At 53.6% G+C, this 24,628-nt stretch overlaps 2 protein-coding genes and 1 pseudogene across 3 annotated transcripts; 1 reads left to right on the top strand and 2 right to left on the bottom strand.

The window, feature by feature from the left end:
* Positions 1–993: 993 nt before the first annotated feature.
* Positions 994–16,864, bottom strand: LOC744756 (uncharacterized). 2 transcript variants are annotated; one of them, XR_008540447.1, is made up of 6 exons: positions 16,767–16,864; positions 5,101–5,787; positions 3,027–4,479; positions 2,544–2,780; positions 1,456–1,604; positions 994–1,297 (listed from the first exon to the last, which is right to left on the bottom strand). XR_008540447.1 is itself a non-coding variant. In XM_063799722.1 (6 exons), exons 2-3 carry the CDS (start codon positions 5,260–5,262, stop codon positions 4,398–4,400), a joined length of 354 nt encoding a protein of 117 aa, XP_063655792.1. In that variant the 5' UTR covers positions 5,263–5,787; positions 16,767–16,864; the 3' UTR covers positions 994–1,297; positions 1,456–1,604; positions 2,544–2,780; positions 3,027–4,397. The 2 variants fall into 2 exon arrangements, 1 of the variants encoding a protein (XP_063655792.1); XM_063799722.1 differs by having other exon boundaries at positions 3,027–4,589.
* LOC468179 (coactosin-like protein) lies at positions 7,318–7,692 on the top strand. The gene has a single exon (XM_054671029.1). It carries the CDS (start codon positions 7,318–7,320, stop codon positions 7,690–7,692), a length of 375 nt encoding a protein of 124 aa, XP_054527004.1.
* Positions 16,865–20,968: 4,104 nt separating the features above from the next.
* TBC1D27P (TBC1 domain family member 27, pseudogene) overlaps positions 20,969–24,628 on the bottom strand; it is a 60,484-nt pseudogene continuing 56,824 nt past the window's right edge.

The raw sequence follows: 24,628 nt of genomic DNA, 5'->3' as shown, positions 1-24,628 counted from the left end.
TGGGCAAACAGGGGCTCAGCTATAGGATGGGGGAAAGGTGGGCCGTGCTAAGAGAGGATCTAAACCAACTGAGAGGGGGATGCCCCCTTCCACTCCTCTCACCCTTCTGTACCCCAAGAGACCTCAGGGTCAGGTGAGGGGCATTTCTCTCAGGTCTCAGCCCACAGGAAACCTAAAGGACATTGCCCAAGAAGAGGCTCTTACAGAGACCCCAGCCAGCCAGCCCCCTCCCCACTCCAGGCTCCCCAAGATGTGGCTCCTCAGGCGGACCAAGTGCCCCACTCCACAGCCCCACCCTGCCCTGCCCACCACCCCAAGCCCCGCCCTGGGTCCCAGGGTCCCACCAGGCCCTCTGGGTGGAAGGTGGTCATGTTTCAGACTGCCAATGGCTTCCACTTCCCAGACAGGCCCAGGTAGCCCCACCAGCAGAGGAGAGAGATTCCTCAATAGCCCAGTGGCTGCCAAGCCACCAAAGCGGCCAGGACACCCCCCATGCATACACGCACAGCGGCCACCCTGCCCCACACACACCCCGAGCTGGGCAGAGCCGGTCTGCTTTCCTGGGCTAGCTGCGTCGCTCTCACCCCCTCACTCATCAGTGCCCTGGACCACTCCTTCAGAAGCCCCTCCCCACCGAGCCCCTCTCCTTCTGCTCTTGAACCCGCCCTGGGCTGAGGCAGGGAGTGCTCCCCAACAGGTGTGGTCCTTGGAAAGTCTGTGTGGCCCTCCCAGGGACCAGCCACAGGTGACAGGGACTCAGAGGCTGATTCTTAGAAACTTTTCCCAATACAAGGGGCTGTCCCTTCCCTCCACCCTTAATCCTTCCTCCTCCTCCCCTCTGGTCTTTCCAGGAGCCCCAGGCCTGGATGGAGAGGGCAGAACAGATTGGCAGGTGACAAGCCGATACCCAAACACTCAATAAACTCTCCACCTATCCCAGTCCCTCAGCCCACACTGCCCCAAACCAATGAACAGACCAGATCACACGAGGCATTGAACTTGGAGCAAAGCTTTAATAGCAGGCACTGGACAAACCCAGGAGGCCTCCTCAGTGAGGGGCTGCAGAAAGTAGATACAGAAAGACAACAGGTCATGGACCGGTGCCCAGACAGACACTCGGGGCGTGGCAGTAGCATGCTGGGAGCTGGAGCTGATGGCTGTGCCGTGACCCTCGAGGTGGGGCTGTCACAGGCAGAAAGGGGCCTCAGTGGGTGGAGAGATGGACCTGCTCACAGAAGACCACCTCTCCAACCTGGACTTCCTCCACGATGGCACACCTGGTGGCTGGTCACTGTGGCTGCAGGCGATGGAGGAGGGAGGCACAGGGAACATCAGGCAGGAGCTCTTCCCCCCACCTGCCCCTGAGTCTGTGGTCCCCCCAGTCTCCCACACAGAAGGGTCCTCAGCCTCTCCCCCACCTTGGGGTCCACACAGCAGGACAGGGCAGCTTCTTACCTTCCTGGGTGGGCTGCGAGGCCAGGGACAAGGAGTACTGAGTGGCCAGCCTGCAGGGAGAGGAGCACCCATCGACCCAGGGATGCCAGCCAGCCCAGGCCCCGGCAAGCACTGCTGGGGAGAGGCAGGCCCTGGCAGAGGAGGTTCCCCTAAATTGGTGAAAAATCACAGTTGGGAATGCACAGAAATTAGCACAGGCCCAAGAATGAAAGGGCAGGGGTTCAGCGCAGCAGGAAGAAGAAAAAGAAACAGCACAGCAGTAGGCCTGGAGGCACTCACCAGGAATTTACAAGGAGAAGCTGAGCAAGTGGTTTTTCCATATCCCAGAGGACCCAACAAATAGACCCAATTAAAGCAGGAGAGACTGTCGTTAGACTATAGATGGACTTCACCATTTTCGGGGAGCAAAAAGCTGCAACGTGTGACTAAGCATGGAGACTCCAGGACACTCTCAGCTGAAGGCCTGATCACCCTTCCCAACTGCAAACCTGACCACCACCCACCATGCTCTTCACCCTGTGGCTGATGGACTCACACAGTCATCGGAACCAGAAACCCAGGGCCATCAATGCCCACTCCTTCATATGTGTTCACCCAACACTTACTGAGTCCTGACTGTGAGCCATGCTTACCCTGAGATCCAGGCATCCAATCCTGCTGTTTTGAGCTATAACCTCTCTTCTGCGTACACCACCTTCCTTCCCCTGCCCCCCCACCCCCCCTCCACCCCGCAAGACTTCTCTGGCCAGACTCCCTGCTCTAGCCCCCTGACGCGTCTCTCTGGCCCCACCCTGACCCCTCTGATCCATTTCTCCCTCTGCAGCCAGAGTGAATGTTCTAAAATATCTTGATGTTCATTCCCCTCTTCTGCTCCAAATCCCTCCATGGCTCCCCATTGCCTACGTGATCTAGTCCAGACGCTTTAACTTGGCAGTCAAGGCTCCTCAGTCAGACTCCAGCCTGCATCGTCAGTTTCACCTCTTGCAAACCCCACAGGTTCCCACATTCACACCTCCTGAACTTTGCTGGTGCTCAGACACCAACTTCTCCCTGGGTGAAGTGGGCCCCCAGCCCGCCCCAGCAGGTACCTGGGTGCACACTCACTGGGCGTCCTCAACCTCTAGCAAGCGGCTATAGGTGGCGATCTCCTGCTCCAGCCGCGTCTTCACGTCCAGAAGGACCTGGTGCTCGTGGTCCCGGTGCTCTGCATCACAGCAGAGCTCGCACAGCTGCTGTTCCATGCTTCTGCTGAGCCCCTGCAGCTGGGCCAGCTGGGTCCTGTAACACACCTCCGTCTCCACCAGGCTGCCCTCCAGCGATGCTTTCTATGGGCCAAGAGATAGGTGGTGCGATGAGATGGACGTGGGACCCTTCCCCATGGCAGAGCACTAGAGGAGCCCCTCCTGTATGGAGCTGTGGGTGCTGCCGGCACAGTTGGGTGGTAGTGCACCCAGCCACTGAGTGTGAAGGGACAGGCTGGGTGGGGACTCTGGTTCTCCAAGCAGGGGTCTATAAGGCTGCGCTCACCCTGGGGTGACAGGTACAGGGTGGGGAGGGGACAGAGGCCCTACCTTGCTGAGCTGGGACGGCTCAGGTTCTGCACAGAGATGTAGAGCTCCATATCTCCGTCCTGCCGCTCTGCAGGGCCTCTGTGTTGGTGGCCACCTCGCAGTTCAGCCCCTCTCTCTGGAAGGCAGAGTGGGCCACAGGGGTTTATGGAGACTTTCAGAAGTGGGGCACAGGAAAGAGGCTGTTCCTGAGCCCTCGCCTCCCAGAACCATCCCCCTAAACCCTCCCTGGCCTTTATGGGGCCCCAAAGGCACCTGCACACAAAGACCCTCTGCACCCACGTTGGACCTTGGAGGAATTCAGCCTGCTCTGCGGTCGTTTGCATTTCTTACTCCTACCGAACTACAGCACCTCAAAGACAGGCACTGGGTGTTATTCTTTTGCACCTGTTGCTGTCCCTAGGACACCGGACACACTCAGCCTGTGCTTGCCAAGGGTATGCGTATGTACTCAAATACACACGTCCTGTAAACAGCTGTGGTGGAAACCCAAGACCAGACTTGCAGAGAACTGGAGCTATTTTGCAGGCCACAGTGAAGGGCTGTGTGAGCTTGAGTCCTCTCTGAGCCTCACATTTTACATCGAAGACATGAAGGGCTGGTCCGACTGGTTTCCAAAAGTCCTTCCAACTGGGACAGCCTGTGAATCTGCCAGTGTTCCAACTGCACCAGCACACAGCATATGTGCCCACACGTGTGCACACCTGCTTACACACGGCCACCCACCACGCTGAAGAACCAGCCCTGGGCATCCTTGCAGCTCTTCTCCACCAGTTTCTTGTCCTGGTCACACATCTCATTCAGGATGCAGCTCAGGTTCAACTCCAGGCACAGTGTCCATCTTCACACTGACATCCTCGTCCACCTGACCTCAAAGGGCGTTCATTTCCTGGGCAGAGAGGACAGCAGGAACTCACCCAAGGCCATCCTGGGGAAAGACCCTGGGGCCTGCCTTCTCTCCCTCGGAGAGACAGGTACGGATGACAGACAGACAGACAGACAGACAGACAGACACAGATAGGCCAACAGCTCCTCACCCTGAAGGTGGAGATGGATGTTGTCATTACTCAAACATACAGGGCTATGAACATCAGCAACCTCCCCCAACACACACTGTGACTCGGGACTGGACTTCACCCATCCCCAGCAAGTGCTAAGCCCCGAGAGATGACAACCCCCCAGCACGGTGGAGGATGACCATGGGCGACCTCACTCACTGCCCTGGCCTCGCCCCTACCACCGCCTTGCCCCCACCACCAACCCCACCAACCCCACAGCACAGGCATGCAAAAAGCAACCTTACGCTGGTGTCACCGCGCCAGGCCCCGTTAGCAAATGTTAATCTGCTGGAGGAAAGCAATTGTATAACCAGCCTCAACGCCAGGGGGAAACACCTTCCGGGTGTCCTGCTTCTCGGGGAGTAGGCTCCCCCAGCTTAGAGCAGCACAGAGCTCGGCTGAGAAGGAAGCCACAGGACAGGGCATGTAAGACCTCCTGACCGCCCCGGCAGGACCTTGGATCTCTATCCTTGGGTTGAGCCTTGGATTCCCTGGGACCTAGAACCTTCTGGAAAGGAGAGGCAGGAGAGGGGCAGAAAGGTGGGGTGGATACGAGTCCGACAGACCTGAAGGAGGGTCCCTGTGCAGCCGTAAATATATCCCTTAACCTCTCTGAGCCTCAGTTTCTTCACAGGTCAAAAGGAAGAAAGAGTATCTTTCTCCCAGTTTTTGTATCAGTTGAGATAATGGCTGTGAGTCACTTGTAGTGCTGGGCAGAAGCTCCTTGTTTTAATGACTATCACTATTATAATTAATTATAATAATTAGCATTGTGTGTTCTTACACTGAGTTACTCATTAGTTAGTTAACTGCAGTGAGCTGAGCCTCAAGGGACAAATGAAGTCTATTTGAGAAGAGGGCTCCTCCAGGCCTCACCCAGGGTCCTCTGAGGGTCAGAGCTAGGCATCCATAAAGGATGGGAACTGGACTGGAAGCATGGCCCAACCCAGGGAGGTTCTGGGCCCCAGCCTTGCTTGCTTCCAGGTGAATTTCTGCTGCATTCCCTGAGCTGAACTCACCTCCTCGTGGTTCTTCTTCAGGTAGACCAGGTCCTCCTTGAGGTTCTCAGGCTGCATCTCCAGGTTGGCTCCAGGCAGGGTCAGCTTGTCCAGCCCCTGGGGCAGCTCCAGAGACCCAGCCTCACTTGGTGCAGAAGTCATCAGCAGCCAGGTGGGCATCATCCACCTGTAGCCAGTATGAACCTGGAATTACCGATCACAGCCACCACGATCGGGGAGAGACGTGGGCTCCATGAGAAAATGCCCTTGGCAGCCTCCAGGAGACCCTCCAACACCCTTCTTGCAGCCTTTTTGGAAGTGAGCCAGGGTGGGGGTGATGAGAGTCCCCGTGGTCTTCTCTGAGCACCCTCCTGGGAATTTCTGGGACCCAGCCAAGGCCCTCGGGGGTTAAAGGGTGATGGGGGTAGGATGTCCAGGCATGGGTAAAGATGGATGCCAGGAGAGAGACCCTTATGCAGCCGTCTCCCACCATGGGGGTCATGGCCTAAGCTGCCTAGGCCTCACTCCCTCTTCCCCAACGAAATTCACCTCTAGGCTCAGCTGCCACCTCCTCCAGAAAGCCCTCTTGGATTACCTTTCTGTGTCTCTTTTCTGGGCCATACCTCCTCCCTTCTCCAGCCCGGGTGCACACTCACTGGGCGTCCTCAACCTCCAGCAAGCGGTGGTAGGTGTCAATTAGTTCAACTTCTATGGAAAAAGTAGGGAGGTATCTCAAAGAACTAAAAGTACAACTACCTTTCGACCCAGCAATCCCACTACTGGGTATCTACCCAAAGGGAAAGAAATCATTATATAAAAAGGCACTGCACTCCCATGTTTATCGCAGCATAACTTACAACAGCAAGGTCATGGAAACAAGGTAAGTATCCACCATCGGTTCATTAAATAAAGAAAATGTGGTGCATATACACCACAAAGTACTAGGCAGTCATAAAAAAGAACAAAATCATGTCCTTTGCAGCAACACAGATGCAGCTGAAGGTCATTATTCTACGTGAATTAACGCAGAAACAGCCAAATATTGCATGTTCTCATGTATTAAGTGAGAACAATGGGTACACAGGGAGCCCAGGCTATTTACTGGTGCTCAAACAAAGAAACAGGTGGTGAGGATGTGGGGGTTTAAAGGAAGCAATGTATCAAGTGAGTGAGCTACAGCTGTGATGGTGTAACATTTTCTTTGAAACATGTAGCTACTTGAGATAATGGGAGTGCTAGAAGCAAGGAGCCAGCAAGTCTAGCAGACATGCAAGCCCTGCCTCAGCTTCTCTCCCAACACTCAGCTTTTCTCCCAACAGGACAGAGTAAGCAGCAGTAAGTCTCAGAGCCTTAGGACCAGAGGGGCCCCAGTGCCCCTTGGTCAGGATGCTGAGCCCAGAGAGGGCAAGATCCTGACTTGAGGTCACACAGCAGCAAGCCCTGGCAGAACTAGCATTCCTTTTGGAGAAATTCAGAGTTCATGGTCCCCAGGAGTCATTCATTTACTCATGCATTCATTCGGCAATTACATATTGAGCATCTACTATATGCCAGGCCCACTTCTAGCCCCAGCATACAGCAGTGGACAAGACAAACCAATTCCCACCTCAAGGAGCTGATGCTCTGGTCACAGAGACAGAAAACAAGTGAAGAAGATCACATTACATGATGCTAAAGGCTAGCAAATAAAATTACACCATATGGAATGTTGGAGTCACTCTGTCCAAATGGTGGCCACTAGCCCCATATGGCTATTTGAGTTTCAAGCAATTGGAGTAATTGAAAATTAAAGAGTTTAGCGGCCGGGCAATGGTGGCTTACGCCTGTAATCCTAGCACTTTGGGAGGCCGAGGCGGGCGGATCACGAGATCAGGAGATCGAGACCATCCTGGCTAACACGATGAAACTCCATCTCTACTAAAAATACAAAAAAATTAGCTGGGGGTGGTGGCGGGCACCTGTAATCCCAGCTACTCAGGAGGCCGAGGCAAGAGAATGGCGTGAACCCGGGAGGCGGAGCTTGCAGTGAGACGAGATCACGCCACTGCACTCCAGCCTGGGGAACAGAGTGAGACTCCATTTCAAGAAAAAAAAAAAAAAAGACTTTAGCAGAGCTGCAGCCGTGCTTGGAGCTTGCAGACGCCACATCACTGTCACCACTACCTCGCTCCCATCCCCGCCGCAGCCAGGGGCATGCTCAATCACCCCGGGCAGTGTCCCCGCTGTGGCCCTGTTGCGATGGCCACCAAGGTTGACAAAGAGGCTTGCCGGGAGGCCTACAACCTGGCGCGAGGTGATGGCTTGGCCATCATCTGGGTGACTTTTAAATATGACGGCTCCATCATCGTCCCTGTTGGGCAAGGAGCAGAATACCAGCACTTCATCCCCCAGTGCACAGACGAGATCTGGTTGCTTGCCTTCGTGTGTGTCACCACGAGGGATGCCACCCTCATCAGGTGGCTCGGCAAGAACGTCAATACCTTGGTGAAGGAGGTCATACAGGATTTCGCTAAGGAGTTTGTGATCAGTGATCAGAAGGAGCTGGAGGGAGATGTAATGAAAAGCGAACTGAAGAAGACTGGGGGAATCAATTACAACGCCCAGATGGAGTAACCCCAGCTTCCCCACTGCCCCTTGCCAAAGTCATCTGTCTGCTCCCCGGGGAAGGGGCCCTCCGGCCTCAGCTACCAACCCACCAGCCCACCAGGGAGAAAAGAATCCATGAGAGGCAGCACCCGCCACCCTGTGTCCACAGCCCCCACCTTCCTGCTTCCCTTAGAACACTGCTGTGTCTTATCTCATGAAGCTCGTGGAACCCCTTTCTTTGATTTTTTTCTTTTCTCCCCCTCTTTTGTTCTAAAGAAAAATCATTTTGATGCAAGATCCTGCCTGTCATCAGATCCGAGGTGCCTCCTGCGGTAACTCCTTTTCCTGGCATTTCTCTTATATATAATGAGGCTGCCTAGTGGGATCTGCACGACCTCATGTTGCTTCTGGAGCCTAGATTTGTTTTGCCATCTCAGTTTTCTTGGGTCCCCCTTCCTGTTTACCACTGAGGGGCAGCTGGGCCAGGAGCAGCACCTGGTGACTGCAGCCTTCATAAGCACACAAGTCCATTCCTGTAGTCAAGCCCAGACGTCCTGGAATCTGCCCCGGGCTCCCTCATCCCACCTTCATCCAGAGTTGCCTAAGTTGCATCTCCGGCAAACGCAGGATTGCTCAGTGGTGAGAAGGTTAGGTCTGGCTCTGACCGAATAAGGGATAAAATTTGCCTTAAAACTTGCCTGGCCGGGTGGATCGCCTGAGGTCAGGAGTTCGAGACCAGCCTGACCAACATGGTGAAACCCCGTCTCTACTAAAAATACAAAAATTAGCCGGATGTGGTGGCGGGTGCCTGTAATCCCAGCTACTCAGGAGGCTGAGGCAGGAGAATGGCTAGAACCCAGGAGGCGGAGGTTGCACTGAGCTGAGATTGTGCCATTGCACTCCAGCCTGGGGGACAGGGAAAGATTCTGTCTGAAAAAAAAAAAAAAAACCAACCTCGCCTGGCAGTGGCTTTGCGACAGAGTCTGAAACCACCCATTCCCACCCTCTTGACCGAAATGTCCTAGTGACACAGAGAAGGGCAAAGGTCTGAGCCCAGAGTTGACAGAGGGACTATCTCAGGGTTCACTTCAGGGGCTCCCAAAGCAATGAGGGTGTTAGGGAGAGAGGCCCAGGGTGGGGACTGGGAATTCAAGGAGAGCTGGGAACTGATCACTTAGGTTCAGGAAGCTTCTGTACAAGCAGTAAGGATGGCTTGGGCCATAGGGCTACTCCCCCTGTGGTGCTAGCGGTGAGCAAAGCCCTGGGCTCACGGCACCGCTAAAGCCCATGGCTTCAATCCTACACCTGCACCACACATTCAAAAGGATCATTTTTTGTTGTTTGTTTTTGTTTTGTTTTGTTTTTGTTTTTGTTTTTTGAGGCACAGTTTCACTCTTGTTGCCCTGGCTGGAGTGCAGTGGTACTATCTCGGCTCACCGGTACCTCCGCCTCCCAGGTTCAGGCCATTCTCCTGCCTCAGCCTCCTGAGCAGCTGGGATTACAGGTGCCCACCACCATGTCTGGCTAATTTTTGTATTTTTAATAGAGACGGGGTTTCTCCATGTTGGTCAGGCTAGCCTCAAACTCCTGACCTCGTGATCCGTCCACCTCAGCCTCCCAAAGTGCTGGGATTACAGGCGTGAACCACCGTGCCCAGCCTGTTTTGTTTTTAAAGAAAGATAAGATTGTCTTGGTTCTTCATGAGAAAATTTTATATAGCTCTTTTTCTTTTTTTCCTTGCTCATTTCATTTTGGAAAAGAAATCTGTACTGTATTGGGATTGCGAAGAACATCTCTGCACTCAAACAGTTTACAGAAAGAAATTTTGTTTTTCAAAAAAAAATAAAAAGAAGAAAATTAAGAGTTCAGTTCTTCCATCGCAATAGCCACATTTCAGGGGCTTGTTAGCCGCACGGGGTGGCTGCTGTGTTTGACAGCGAACGGGGAGCATTTCCATTACTGAAGGAACTACCGGACAGGGCTGGTGTGGGGAGTGCACAGAGGGCTGGGGGCTGGATGGCCGAGGACAGCGACATCTGGGTTGTCCTGCTGAGAAGGGGTGGCCACATGGTGACACACCAGGAGGAGGGGACAGCAGGTGCAATGTTGGCCAGACGGGGATGTGCTTGATGTGTTCAAAGGACAGAAAAGACAGACGGAGCAAGGGGAGAGGAGAGCAAGGTGGGGCTGGGGAGGTCAGCGGGGGGGCCTCTGGGGCCTGGGTAAACAGTTTTCTGCTTTACGTGGAAGGCGTCAGGAAGCCATGGGGAGAGGGGTTAAGCAGGGGAGTTGCATAGTTTGAACAATATATGAAGAATGGATTTGTGGGGGCAAGAGTGGAAGGAAGGAGCCCTAGGGAGGAGGCTATTGTGTCACAGAGAGGAAGGTGACTGAGACCCGGGTGATACGGGGTGGGGAACAGCCATAGCCGAAGCCTCAGAGTTCTGGATCCAGCTGTGCCTGAAGTTGATCCCCCCTCTCCTCCCTTTCTCCTCTTGGTTACTGGGCACTGACTGGAACACCCCTCATTACTACCACCCACCTATCCCCTCCCTCACAAAACACCTGACTGTCTCTTCTCCTGTCTCTGTGCAGAGCACTCAGAAGGGACCTAGGCTTCCCTCAGTGCCCTGGGTCCAATTTCTTTTCAGAACTTTCCCCCCTGACTGCATCCCAGGGCTGATAAGATAGCCCTGTCTAGTCACCTTGGAGTCCTGGGAAGATACCTTAGGCCACCTGGTGTTTCACTGACTTTCCCCACCAGGATGCTTTCCTGGAGCTGTGAGCAGGAGGCAGGAGGAACCAGCTGGCTCTGGGTCTGGGGGTGGAGGCAACTAAAAGAGAAGGCTCAGCTTCAGTTGCAACTGGAGGGACTTTGGTTTTCTCTTAGGAAGAACTTCCCCTCTATAAAAGGGCCGATGCCATCCTCATGCATTCGCAGCGGAGGGGATCTCCTAGGGGCCTAAGAATAAGGTGGAAAACCTGCTCCCTAGGGTGGGTACCGAGAGGCCAGCTCTGCTCCTCCAAATCTGGGTACTCTTTCTCCCTCAGGACCTTTGCAGCTGCAGTTCCCTCTGCCAAGACCCCAGGTGGCTCCTCCATCTCTCTCCAAAGTCTCCTCCTGAGTGGCGTTGTGGATTGCCTGATGAGCACGGCTCCCTCCTCGGAAGCACCTTGTCTGTCTCCTGTACTAGAATGCCAGCTCCACGAGGGCAGGGCGGTTGTTGATCTTGTTTCTCTCTGTCCCCTCCTGTCTGACACTGTGCCTGGCACATGGTGGATGTTCCCAGGAGGTTTCTGGAATGAGCAGATGTCTGGGGTGAGTGTGGGCAGGTGGCTGCCATGCATACAGAGCCTGCCAGGCCCTAGTGGGCTCAGACGCACCCTCTCACTGCACCTTCCCAGTGGGGATCAGGACTTTGAGGCTTAGAGAGGTGAGGTCACTCACCCAAATGGCACAGCCAGTATGTGGTGGCCCTGGTCTGGAGAGGCCTGGAGGGGACTTGGGGGGGTTGGAGGCTGGGCCAGGGCCTGGGGACACACTGCCTTTCCGCATGACAGCTCTCCATCCGTCCACAGGCCCTGCTTCCCCTGCCAAGTCCCACCTGGGGCTTCCCTGGCCACCTTAGGTCCTCAGGTACAATTGCACTGCAGGGCACTGGCCTGTGGCACACAGAAGAGGGCCCTGCAGCCCAGATTCACACAGCAAGTGAATGAGGCATAGCTGAAAACCGTGCGTATGGTGGCCTCAGCCGGGCCACACTGGGTAGACCCAGACTTGGGCAGGCATGTGGCTCCACCCATCACTGGGCCGGCAGCCCTGCCTCCTGAGTGCACCTGCTACACCCAGGGCTTGCACCAGCTTTGGGGACAGGGGCCGCCTCTCCAAAAAATGCAGCTCATTGTCAGTGATGGGGCAGGATTCCTTCCCGATGGCCACACCCAGGGGGGGATCTGTCCAGATGGACAAGTGCAGCTGAGTGAGGTGCCTGAGGAAGGCTGACCCCCTCTATCCTGTGATGGATTCTACCTGTGTCTACCCCATCCTGTCTGACTGCTTCAGCTCACTCTGTCTGTCCCAGCCAGTCTGGAGCCATACTTCCTTGTAGCTCTGTGGCTCCTTCCAACTGCACTGCCTTCCCTGGGCCACTTCCCCTGCCTAGAAGGCTCTTTGCCCGTTGTTTCAGTTTCTGCTAGGTCTTGGTTACGTGGTCTTGGTTGGAGGACGGTCTCTCTGATCGACACCCCTACCCGTGGGACCCTCTCCCTGTGGCCTCCATGCTCAAAATGCTCATTCTCACCTGCCTCAGGGCCTTTGCACTTGCCATGCCCCAACCCAAGCTAGTCTTTCCAGGCCACCCTCTCTGAGCCACCTCCCCACTTCCCCAAACAGGCTCCTCTGCCCTTGGCCTGCAGGGCAGTTATGGTTGCCTTTGCCTGTGGAGTCGGTGCTCACTATGGCACAGCCCTGCCTGTAAGCTGGGGAATCCAGCCATTGAGGAGTGCTTGCCAAAAGAATGAATGAGCACTATGATTCAGAAAGGGTCCTGGACCCACATGTGTCCCCCAACACAGTGTGTGACCTGGGACGACAGCTCCCCCTCTGCACTGCATCTTCTCTGTCCACTGTGGTGGTTGGTCCCCAAGATCCCCAAGGGTCCTGCTGGCCCTCACCTTTGAAGCTCTGGGACACAATTATCAAGGGAGACCACTGCCTACACTCCCAGAGCTGAGAGCACAAACAAGCTCTTAAATCAATCAGCGACATCACCTTCCAAGTGAAGAAAACAGGACCTCTGGCCTAGACACAAGGACAGGGGAGAGGAGGCTGCAAACATCCCTGAGCGAGCTGGCTAGGAAGGGTCACTAGTTGCCTGGACCTGGAAGTTGAGGGACCCACAGAGAAAAGCAGGGAATCTCAGCTGGAAGATGGGGGCGATATCAACTCAGACCCTCAGACTCAACCTGGTGAGGGAGAGTGGATATATCAAGACTCCTTACACCACCAAAATCAACTCTGGCTAAGTCCAGCCAAGGCAAAGCAAGCAAGGAATGTGCCGGGAGATTATAGGTTAGCTCATAGAACCAAAAGAAGAAAAGAAGTAAAAAAACCACATACTGGAAAGGACTGGTTTGGATATGAAATTTAGGTAGCCGAACAAATGGGAAGCCCTTGGATGAATGAATTCCCTCTGATTCCATCCTCAAGTCACTCTACTCAAGATCCAAATTTCCTTAATATATAAAGAGTTCCTACAGTCAATAAGACAAATGAAACTGTAATAGAAAATATGAAATAGAAAAAATGTCCACGAGTATAGACATGAACAGATAGTTCACAGAGCAGGAAGTAGAAATGGCCCTTGAGCTGATAAACAATGTTTAGCCTAATATATAACCAGAGAAGTGCAAATGGAAACTACAGTTCAAGCCCATTTTTCACTTATCACATTGGCAATTATCCAAAACTGTGATAACACTGTGTCACCATGGGTGTGGAAGACAAGCTCTCTCCTACATTGCTGGTGGGAGTATAAACTGGTAAGGTCACTATCAACATTTTTTTTAATGCACATGCCTTTTGATCTGAAAACTTACTCCTAGAAATGTACAGGGACACTTGCAAATGTGCTGATGGCCCTAGTACAAGGATATTTATTGTGGTATGTTTTTCTTGTAATAGCAAGATTGGAAACAATCTAAATACCCATCAATAGAGGTTGGTGAGCTCCATAATAATGTAGCCACTCAGTGAACTCTGCAACTGTGAAAAAGAAGAATGAGGTAGCTTTACATACTGCAGCCTGGAATGATCTTCCAGATAGACTATCCCATGAAAAAGCATGGTGCATGCATATTCGTGAAAGCCTCCATTTTCGGTCTCTGAATTCAGAATGCTCACCTTTGTCTTGTGTGGCTACTGTCCACTCTCCACCTGTAGGTCACAGAAGCGTGACCCCTCGTACCTTTCTATGTGCCCCTTTTCTGGCCTGAATGGCCTTGGTTTCCAACTGTCCACACCTATGACTCTTTGCAGCAAGACTGTCATCAGGCTATTGGAGCCTCTTGGTCCTTTCTGCAGAGAGCTGGAAGTGTCCCGCTGCCTCAGGATGGCCCTTCACTAATGATTGACACGTGTATCCTTAGCTCAGGCTGGGAAACAGAGATGTGACCTCCACTCCACAGTCCCCTGAGGGACCTGCTTCTGTAGGATTTTGCCTGGGGCCACAGCCTTGCATGGCTTCTCCCCTCTCTGTCTGCTACCCCCTTTCCCTTACTGCGCTCCGTGGGTGCCTGTCCTTCATCAGTCACTGCCATACAAATCAGGATCTACTTCTGGGGAATGTGACCCAGATAGCTTCCCCCTTACCCTGCTCCTTGCTTTTTGCAGGTAGGGTGTGCCTGCATATGCAAGTGTATGATGCAACCTGGGCACCGTGGTTCTTCCCGTTTCACAGGTGAGGGACCTAGAGCTCCACGGCTCGCCTTAGGTTCCAGGTAGGAAGTGGCAAGCGACTTTGAAGCCACGTAGTCTGGCTCCAAGAACAAACTCACATCCACTGAAAATATTGAAAATAGCCTAGAGAAGGTAAGCTCCAAGTACAAGGAAAATCTGCATTGTCAAAGCAGGCCAAGCATGGAAGAACTCTCATTTATTTTCCCAAAAGATTCTATTCTGTGGTCTTCCCTTCATAAACACACATCCCACTGTCAGATGCAAATCCTAGAGCTAGAAATGGGGCATTCAAGAAAGACAGAGCTCCTGGGAACAGCATGTTTGCAAAGATGGGAAGGGACCCTCCCACTGGTTTTGGTTTCTCCATGGCTATGGGCAAAGCCTGCCTGCTCTGCATCCGGGGATCTTGGTCAGGTGTTGGAATCGGTGGGTGGATTGCCGGTACATTTGCACTGTGTCCTAGAGAGCCTGTATGCATTTCAACTCTGATTCTCCTTCACCATCTACGTGCAGCCCACAACTGCAGGACCCCGCCCCTGGCCCTGAATCTCCCATGTCCTGGCGCCAAGCAGGTGAGTCAGCCTAGGAGGAGGCAGGGCTCCCGGAAGCCAAGCCCATGCTGGGGTGGTGAGAAACAACTTTCCTATGCAAGGAGGTGCCTGAGCACCCCCTGATGGTCAAGCCTGAGCCCCCTCACCTCCCCGAAGTGTGATGGAGGAAAGGCCGGAAAGAGGCAGCAGTCTTCACCCACTGAGGCTGAGTTTCTCACTCATGCCAAGTTTTACATAAGCTGGGGACCATGTGCTTCAAGGCTAGAGGTCTTGGCGGGCCCAGGGCCTTGGAGGGGCCTGGATGACCAAGGGGTCCGTGGCTTAGGCCCTGGCTCTGCATGGGGAATCTTGGGAAGGTTGGAAGCCCACAGCCCCTACCGAGAAAGGAGCCACGGGCCAGATCTTTTGCACAAATCCTGCCTGTGCTCCTTGACTGTCTCTCCCCACCGGGGCCACGGTGACCAGGCAGGCAGGAGCCTCCATCCATCCACAGGACCAGCATCCTGGGAGGGCCCTGGCCTGAGCGAGCTGCTGCAGGGGACCCTCATGCTGGATGGTTGGCCACTCAGCACCCTTTTCTCTGTGGAGCAGGGATGACATTTGAGAGCCACCAAAGATGGGCAGGAAAAACAAAGGCCACCACAGAGGAAGCTGAAGGCAGAAAGAGATGCAGAGAAAGTGGGAGAAACTCGGCTGTGCTTTGTGGGGGCCCTACAGGGACATCAGCTCCTGAAGGGATGAAAGAAAGGGTCCCCTGAACTTTGACACTGTTCTTCTCGAGGCCTGGCCAGCCCTGTGGCTCCTCAGAGGAATCTGGGTGCCTTCTGTCCCTAGTACCTGACAAGCCCCAGGTGAGAAGACCTGAGTTCACCTGCGCTGCCACGTGTAACCTGATGGCCCCGGCACCCTCGCAGGGTCCGAATAGCTGCCCTTTCCACCTGTTTCCCGGATTTTCCACACCACCCAGAGGCTCCTATTCAACCCCACAGCCTACAAGTCAGCCAGGGGCCTTTGGCCACATGTACTGATGATGAGAATCACTGGATTGTAAGCTGCAAAAGTGCAAGGATGGTGTTTTGTTCCCCGCTACCCCCTGCACCTGAGGCCCAGGGAGGATTGCTGCTCGGATGAAGGAGAGCGAGTGTTCGTGGAGCTCTTTGCAGAAGCCACGGGAAGCCCTTCCTGTACCTTCTCAGGCTTAGTTCTCAGACAGCCCCACTTTCCAGATGAGGAAACGGAGGCTAAGAAAGGAGAATAAACTTGTCCAGAATCAGTGGTGAGGCTGGGATTTGAACCCCATCCTGTTGGACTCAACACTTCCTCTCAAAAGACAGGATAAGGGAGCTGCCTACTTCTGGCTTTGGGAACCGGCAGAGAGGAGCAGAGCTGGGCCAGACGCGTCAATTCCCGAGCTCTGCTGCACCCAAGGGTTCCCAGGGTCCTCTTCCTCCATTTGGCTCTTTTCTTCTCTGGACTCTCCCACCTTCGAGGATTGGACTCCTTGCAGGGAGAGCAAAGCAGAGAACAGAGGAGGCCCATCTGAGGAGAGTGTGCTGGAGCAGATGGGGCACAGAGAGAGCCCCCAAACCTAAGCCTCACCTGGAGAGCGGCTCCCTGCAAGCTCAGCCCCTGTGTGACCAGAAGTGACATAGGCATTCAGGAAAGGGACTGAGGGAGGAAAGAAGGAGCCATTCCTCTTCCCAGGGGCGCCTGCCCTGGGTTCCTGAGGGAGGCTCCATGTTTACATCTGCAAAGCCCAGTCCCAAACACGCCAGAGTGCAATGCCCTCCCTCAGACCCAGGGCCATCCTCAGAGCAGCCAGGAGGCAGCCTGTCCACTCTTACCTCAGGCAGGTCGCCCAGGCAGCCTCCTCTTAGAGCTCCTGAATTCTGGAGCATCAAATAGAAATGTGAAAAACAGGCTGGGTGTGGTGGCTCACACCTGTAATCCCAGCACTTTGGGAGGCTGAGGTGGGCAGATCATTTGAGATCAGGAGTTTGAGACCAACCTGGCCAACACAGTGAGACCCTGTCTCTACTAAAATACAAGTAAATAAGCCAGGCATGGTGGTCCACACCTGCAGTCCCAGTTACCTGGGAGGCTGAGGCAGGAGAATCATTTGCATCCAGGAGATGGAAGTTGCTGTGAGCTGAGATCGCACCGCTGCACTCCAGCCTGGGCAACAGAGTGAGACTCTGTCAAAAAAAAAAGAATGAGAGAGAAAATAAATGCGACAAAATGTTAACAATGGGTGAATGTAGGTAAGAGTATGTGGCAGGGTGTTTTTTATTCTCGCAAATTTTGTGTAGGTTTGAAGTTACCACAGAATAGCAAATATAAGAATGATTCCTGCAGACACACGAGTGATTTCAGCTGTTCACAGGGCTCAGGCAGGAAGCAGATCTCTTGCCCTCCCTCTGATCCAGGTCACTTAGTCCAGTCCCTGAAAGCAGTGGATGGACAACCATGCCACCCTCTTTCTTCAAATACACCTTATTTTTTATCCTGCCCTTTTTGTGTAGCATTAGATCATGAGCATTTTCCTCTGCTATAAATGTCCCCTCAAATATGTTGTTTCTTGTGACTCCCTAGTGTTCTACCCATGATTTCCTCGGCTGCTCCACCTTGGTGGAATTCAGTGATTCTTATGCCTTTTCACCATTGTAAGTGATGCTTTGATGAAAAGCTTTGTAGGTGCTGCACCTCTGACCAGTCTTTTCTTGAAGACTCTAAGGAAGGAGACAGGGGCATGGACCACTGGCTTTTGAAGGCATTCGGTGGGTCCTGCCATGCCGCCTTCCCACATTCCAGAAGGGGCGTCCCAGTGAACAACCCACCAGCGCGGGGCCCCGCTCCGTGGCGCCCCAGCAAGGCCAGCGTCCCTATACAGCAAAATTAAACCATTTCCCAATTCAAGGCACTCCAGATGGATCTCTCTGTTTTCTTTGATGACTGATGTGTCCATTTTTGTTTCCTTCAGAGCACTAAGACTGTGCATTTTCCCAGGACTGTCAGGGTGGTTTTCTTACCAATGTGTGGTGGTTGCGAGGGTTCAATTGAGTCGATGCCTGAAAAGTGCTGGCCCAGCACAGGAAAAGCACCCAGTGCTTGCTGGCTGTTTGCTGTGCCACAGCCCAGGTCACAGGCTGGGTCAGCTGCTCCCTGGCAGTGCCACTGTAGCCAGGCTGCTCACCTCACTGAGCCTCAGTTTCCTTCTCTGTGAAAGGGGAGCACCTTCCTCACAGGGCTGTGGTGGAGTGAAGGCAGGTAAAGCACTTAGGAGGGCGCCCTCCCATGCTTGGCGCTCTGCAAATGCTACTAGGATTTGCACAGGAAGGAAATTGACCCTTTGTCCTATTTATTACCCATAATTTCCTTCCGGAATCCGAAAGTGGAGTGTGGTGTGGCTGGCAGAGCAGGCTGCCCAAGGGAGCCAGGAGAGGGGAGGAGGGGAGGGGTGGGAGCCGTCTTCTCCAAGGCTGCTGTAATGCTGACCTAGAGAAGACCCCCAGAGTGGGGCATGTCCCACACTCAGCTGGCCCTGCTCCTGCCACCAGGCCTGGCACACATCCGATGCTCCCTGAGTCATGTCGAGGAAGGAATGTCTAACACTTGAAAATATTCTAGAGCCATAAAGATAGTCCTGGTTGGACCCAGACCAAACCTCAAATTGGTCCCAAGGAAGATTTCACAACTTCCTTTGAGAGATGCCTCTCAGTGTCGCCTGGCGCGATTCAGGAAGTCCTTCTTGAGAGCTAACCTAAATCCTTCCTGCTCGCCCTCCTCATGCTTGGGAGAGGAGGCAGCAAGGAGGGGGGGACAGGTGGGCCTCTCGCCTCAGAGCCCATATGAGGTCCTGAGAAGGTGAGGCTGGGCCCTGATTCAGCTTCAGCACACACTATTTCCATTCCCTTCCCGTGACTCAACAGGGGAGGGGCCCGGGAGCCACTCACCTCTGTCTTCTCAACCTGCAACTCCCCCCGCCCCTTCCTGGATTCCTGTGACGCAGGAATCCCTCTGGTCTGTGTGGAGGAACCCAGAGCAACTTGAGCCAGAAGTGGATGTCCAAGCCGGCATGAGTCACCCCTCAAAATCAGGACCAGTGAGGGCCTGAAGAGGCCACACCGCCTCCGGCAGCCTGGCCGCTCACTTCTCTGGGAAAGTGGCCTGGAGCTCGCATGGCATCTGGGCCCAGCCTCTGCCTCTGACCTGCACTGCCCCCTGTGTCACCCGCCTCCAGGGTGACCCTCTTCCTGGCATTCAGACAGCTCCACTCACTGCTTCGCACAAACCTGTGCCACCCTGGTTCAAACATTAACCAGCTGTGTGACTTTTTAGAAGCCCTTCCCATGTTTAAAAACCAAGCTGGGAGGATGCTGCACCACTGCCATCATGGTTCTCACTGAACCGTCGCAGGAAAAAGCATTTCTTGCGCCATGGCTGTGTGCAGAACAGGCTTCCCATGGCTGAGTCCCCCAGCCCCCCACAGACGCTGCCAATGAAATGCCGTCAGCCTCAAGCATAGTTCTTGGTACCCAGCCCTGGTAAAACCACGTGTCTCAGGCCTTCTGAACCACAGTGCCCAGAACTCTGGCTGGGCTTTGTCCCAGAGGACAAGACTGGCCAACCCCTGGCTGAGCTGGAAGAATAGCTCCCTCAGCTGGCAGGGACCTGCCCCTGTTGCAATTTGGACTGAGTAAATGCTGACAGGAGGAGCCTGCGTGACAGGCCAGGATAGACAGAGGCAAACTCTGTACCCTCAGAGAGCTTAGAAGCTAGGGTTGGAAAGCATGGGAAAGGGTCAGACACCCAAGAGAAACAAGTGCTGATGTCCACCAAAAGAAAACTTACTGCATTCCATAAACTAAAATCAAACAAATGTTCTCCCGCATTGCATAGCAGAGGAAAAGACCAAATGACTCTTCCATGCAACAAGTTAGATGAATCTCGCAGATAAAGTCAGACAAAAGAATCCAGACGCAAAAGAGCATGCACAGTATGGAGTTCAAAAACAGGCAAAAGTCATCTATGGAGACAGAAGTCCTGGTGGTGGTTTCTTGGTGGGGCTGGTGGGGGATGGGGTTATTGACAGGAAGGAGGCACCAGGGAGCTTTCTGGGGTCCTGGTAATGTTCCATGTCTTCATCTGGGGTGTGATGATGGGGTGGACACATTTGTTAAAACGCATCGATTTGCACACCAACATTTGTGTATTTTGCTGTAAATTTGCCCACACTTTAAGAAGAAGAGGAGGGAAGAAGAACCCTTGGGGAGACCAGCTGGGACCCCCTGCTGCTGACTCGCGGGCGTTGCCTTCATGCCCCATGATTGTCGGGCCATTGAGGCCTCCTGGCAGCCTGGTAGACCTAGAACTATCTAAGCCAATAAGACACAGATTGTTGGCTCCACCCCCAATTTCTGAGTCAGGAAGTCTAGGGGGGCCTTGGAATTCACATTTCTGGCAGCCTGCAGGCCATGCTGGGGCTCTGGCCCAGGAACTGTGCTTTAGAAGAGATGGTAGAACGTAGTACTGGCTACAGCATGTGCTGTGAGATCCCTCCAAGCTGGGAAGGACCCAGGTAAGTTCACAGAGGAGGTGCCCTTGAAAGATCAGTAAGATCTGAAAATGCCCAAATAAGCAGGAACTGCTGGTTCCAGGGAGGGAAGTCAGTGTGAGGCAAAGTAGAGAGGCTGGGAAGTGCGGCGAATGGCATTCCAGCCCTCAGGAGGGCAGGGCTGGCAGACAGATGTCTGAGTCCATTTCGTGCTGCTATAACAGAATACCTGAGACTGGGTCATTTATAATAATCAGACATTTATGTGGCTCATAATTCTGGAGGCTGGGAAGCCCAAGGGTATGGTGCCGGCCTGAGCCCAGCATTTGGTGAGGGCCTTCTTGCTGCCTCATCCCATGGTGGAAATCAGGAGGGTAAGAGACCAAACTCACAGTCTCAAGGCCTTTTATAATCAGCATTAACCCATGTGTGACAGTGGGCACCTCATAACCTAAACACCTCCTATTAGGCCCCAGCTCCCAATACCATTGCACTGGGGATTAAGTGTTGAATACACGCCTTTTGGGGGACACATTCAACCCACAGAAAAAGGACATTGAGGCTTCTGCTTAGAAGGTTTTGTTCTGCATGATAAAGCTTGAAAATAGGAGGAAGCTCCAGAAAAATGGCCCTCCCCCACCCCTACCAGGGGATTATGTTCCAAAGTCAGAAAGTGAGGCACAAACCACATGTGGTCATTTACCTGTGACAACCTGTGATTGGCCTATGAAGGTAGATAGCCTAGCTCAGTGCTAAAGGGCCGGAGCAGACGCTGAGTTCACTGGCTGAGTGCCAGGTAAAGCCATCCGTGTGCACTGAGCGCTCATATTGGATGACAAACCTGGATAAAGAGCCCTCCAGCCCTTCCCTGTAACAAGCAGGAGCTGGGGCAGAAGGGCAGAGGTGCAGCAAAGCTGAGTCTAATGTGGGGAGCAATGTGGGGCAGGGGCAGGGCCAGGGCCAGGAAAGGGCCTGCAGCTGTTGGTAGGCTAGCGGGTAAACAAACCCCTTACAGTGGAGGTGTGCTGCTGACCGCCTTTCCTACAAGCTCATGGGCCGCCTTCACAGCACTTCCCCTGCTGCTTTTTCAGTGTAATCTTACAGCTATTCTCTCAAGACACCATGTTAAACACTAGTGGAAAAGTCACTGTGCAGAATTACCATATAATCTAGTAATTCCGCTTTCGGGTATATACCCAAAAATACCCAAAAAATAATTGAGATCAGGGTCTCCAACAGATGTCTGTTCACCCATGTTTATAGCAGCATTCTTTTTTTTTGAGACGGAGTCTCACTCTGTTGCCTAGGCTGGAGCGCAGTGGCGGGATCTCGGCTCACTATAGCAGCATTCTTTACAACAACCAGAAGGTGGAAGCCACCCAAATGGCCATCAATATACAAAATGTGGTCTGTGCTTACAATGAAATATTCAGTCTTACAAAGGAAGGAAATTCTGGCACGTGCTACAATATGGAAGAACGTGAGGACGTAATATTCCGTGAAAAGACAAACTCTATATGATTCCACTTACGTGAGCTAAGGGAAGGGGAATGGGGAGTTACTGTTTACTGCTCATTGGAGACAGAGTTTCAATTTGAGGAAGACAAAAAGTTCTTGGATGGATGGTGGTAATGGTTGCACAACAATGTGAATGTGCTTAATGCCACTGAACTGTGCACTTCACGATGGTCAAGACGGTAAGTTTAATGTGGACAAAAAGAACACACTATGTTTGGCCAGGAGCGGTGGCTCGTGCCTGTAATCCCAGCACTTTGGGAGGCTGAGATGGATGGATCACTTGAGGTCAGGAGTTCGAGAGCAGTCTGGCCAACGTGGTGAAACCCCGTCTCTACTAAAAATACAAAAATTAGCTGGACATGGTGGCGGGCACCTGTAGTCCCAGCTACTCAGGAGGCTGAGGTAGGAGAATTGCTTCAACCCGGGAGGCGGAGGTGGCAGTAAGCCGAGATTGCGCCATTGCACTCCAGCCTGGGCGAAGAGTGAGACTCTGCCTCAGGAAAAGAAAAAAAAAGAACATGCTATGCTATGTTTGTATTTAGGATCTAGTTTAGCTACGTCTAACAATAGTGGCTTTAACAAGACAGACGTTCGTTTCTCCAGGACACTGTCTAGGGGTGGCAGGGCAGGGCAGGGCTGCAGTGGCAACTTTGCTCCATGCAGTCATTCAGGGATCCACCCTCCTCTCTCCCATCCCTAGGGTGTTTCTCTCATCCATGTAGCTCAAGACAGTGCGCCATCATGTCCACATCCTAAACAGCAGGGTTAAGAAAAGATGGAAAAGGGCTTGCCCTCCTGCTTAATAATTTTTTTTTTTTTAAGACTTGGTCTCATAGCTCACTGCAGCCTAGCCTGGGCTCTAGCAATCCTCCCACCTCAGCTTCCTGAGTAGCTGGAACTATAGCCACATGCCACCATGTCCCCATGTCCAGCTGAACTTTTTTTTTTTTTTTTTTTGGTATTTTTTGTAGAGGTGGGGTCTCGTTATGTTGCCCAGGCAGGCCTTGGCCTCAAGTGATCCTCCCATCTCGGCCTCCCATAGCTCTGGGATTACAGGCATGAGCCACCGTGCACAGCCAGCTCCCACCTCCCTTGAAGCACTGTCATTTGGGGCCTCTGTTCTAGAAGGGGGTGCAGTTGCTGCTTGGTGTGCTGTCCATCCCCTCCACAGGATGGCAGCTGCATTTAATCTCCCGTGGCCACCATGGAGGTGCTCTTCTCAGGTTGGCCTTCAAGAGAGAAGCCTCTGCAAGAAGTGCAGTCAGCTGACAGCCTCCAGCTACTTGAGGGTCCTCCACCATATTCAAATCATCCTGCCCAACCTGGGACCCCACTACTGGCCATCTTTGCTCCAGAGACCTCCTGGGGCCGGCTGAGGCTCCCCCGCCCAGCTCTCCAGTGGCCCCTCTCCTTCACAAGCATTGTGCTTGGTGCGCTCCAGGCTCTCCCTGACTGCTCTGCCCCTCGCCCCTTTCTCCTTTACAGCTCCTTCTCCTAACAGTTCTTGCATTTCTAACTCCCACCTGTTGTCTACTTCCCAGGGGAGCTGAACTGACACCTTTGCCCCAGGCCATATCCCCAGCACACAGACGAGGGCCTAGCACATAGTAGGCGCTCAGCAGAATTTCCAAGTGAGCACAAAAAACATGGTGGGCAGTCAATACATGTGTGTTGAACTCAGCAAATTGCAAAGCAGCTGGGAAACAGCCATCGCCGGCTCCCCTGAGCGTGGTGCTCCCGTAGCCTGTGTCAACCGCGGTGCTTTGCCAATGCAAACAGGAGTGAAGAGTTAGACCCAGGCCCACTCCAGCTGCTGGGCCCCTTGCTCAACACAGCCCCTTCCTGCCACCTGCAGGGTGGGGTCTTCCTGAGCCCGCAGAGGGCACAGAAGGAAATACCTGCTCCCGGCCATGCAGGCCTCCCTGGCATGGGCACCCTGAGAGTCCTGGTCCCGGGAGCCAGGAATAACAAAGAGGCTGCCAGGGCCGGGCCCCTGGGATGCTGGCTAAGGGCAGAGCATGCCTCCTGGTTTGCTGGGCAGGAGGCTGATTGGACTAAATGGGCTTTGTTGATGATGACCCTTTGTTCCTCCATGGAGGCTCCGTCTGAGGAGAAGTTTTGGAGGCTGTTCATTCTCCCTGCTTCCCCTGCTGCCGCCCCAGAGGCAAGGAGAGCAGCCTCCCAGTGGCCTGCTGGTTGTAAGAGTCAGGTGTGGGAGGTTGCATCACGTGCTTCTCTGGACTCGTGGTCTGCAAGGACGTGTGACAAGTGTGGCTGTAGGTTGATGAGCTGTGTGCGGCTTGGTAATGGGCAGTGGATGAGCCAGGGGGAGCAGCAGATGGCCCAGCCCCAGCGATGAACATGGGGGAACTGGGTCCGTTGTAGGCAGGAAGGAGACGTCAGCAGCAGCAGCCCTGGGGCATGGTGGGGGGTTGCAGGGGTGCCAGAGACAAGCCAGAGATGCCTGGATGATCCATTCCGCAGAGATAACAATCTCGAATCCAGGGCTGGGCCTGGCTGTGACTTGGTCTGGCCAGGGGTTGTGAGCAGCAGGTGTGCTGATTGTAGTTAAGAAGCCATCGGTGTCAGACCAGAGTCCTCGGGCTCTGCACCTGAGTCTGCTGCGAGAGGAAAGTGATAGGGGCTCAGGCATGTCAAGGAGGTAAGTGGGCACGTGAAGATGGGGCTCCAGGAAGGGGACATGAACACAGCAGTTCTTGGGGCTTTCTCCTTCAGGGACAGGGGCAGGAGGACGGCCACCTGGCTTCACCATGAAGGGCCCAAGAGCATGGCATGGAGGGAGAGGCAGATCTAGAGAGAACACCGGCTGGTCTGCGGAGGGAGGCGGAGGAACGGGTTGAAGAGGGAAGAATTACTGACACA

This window comes from Pan troglodytes, chromosome 19, assembly GCF_028858775.2.
Source record: "Pan troglodytes isolate AG18354 chromosome 19, NHGRI_mPanTro3-v2.0_pri, whole genome shotgun sequence".
NCBI lineage: Eukaryota > Metazoa > Chordata > Mammalia > Primates > Hominidae > Pan > Pan troglodytes.
Note: the sequence above shows the minus strand (reverse complement) of the source record. Positions and strands in the feature narration are given on the sequence as shown.

Bases quoted from the DNA above. Each gene is read 5' to 3' on its own strand.
- LOC744756 (XM_063799722.1), bottom strand. From the start codon at position 5,262: ATGATGCCCACCTGGCTGCTGATGACTTCTGCACCAAGTGAGGCTGGG. The intron at 4,590-5,100 runs GTGAGTTCAGCT...TCTCCTTTCCAG, and splicing joins TGAAGAAGAACCACGAGGAG to AAGGTTCTAGGTCCCAGGGA.
- LOC468179 (XM_054671029.1), top strand. From the start codon at position 7,318: ATGGCCACCAAGGTTGACAAAGAGGCTTGCCGGGAGGCCTACAACCTG.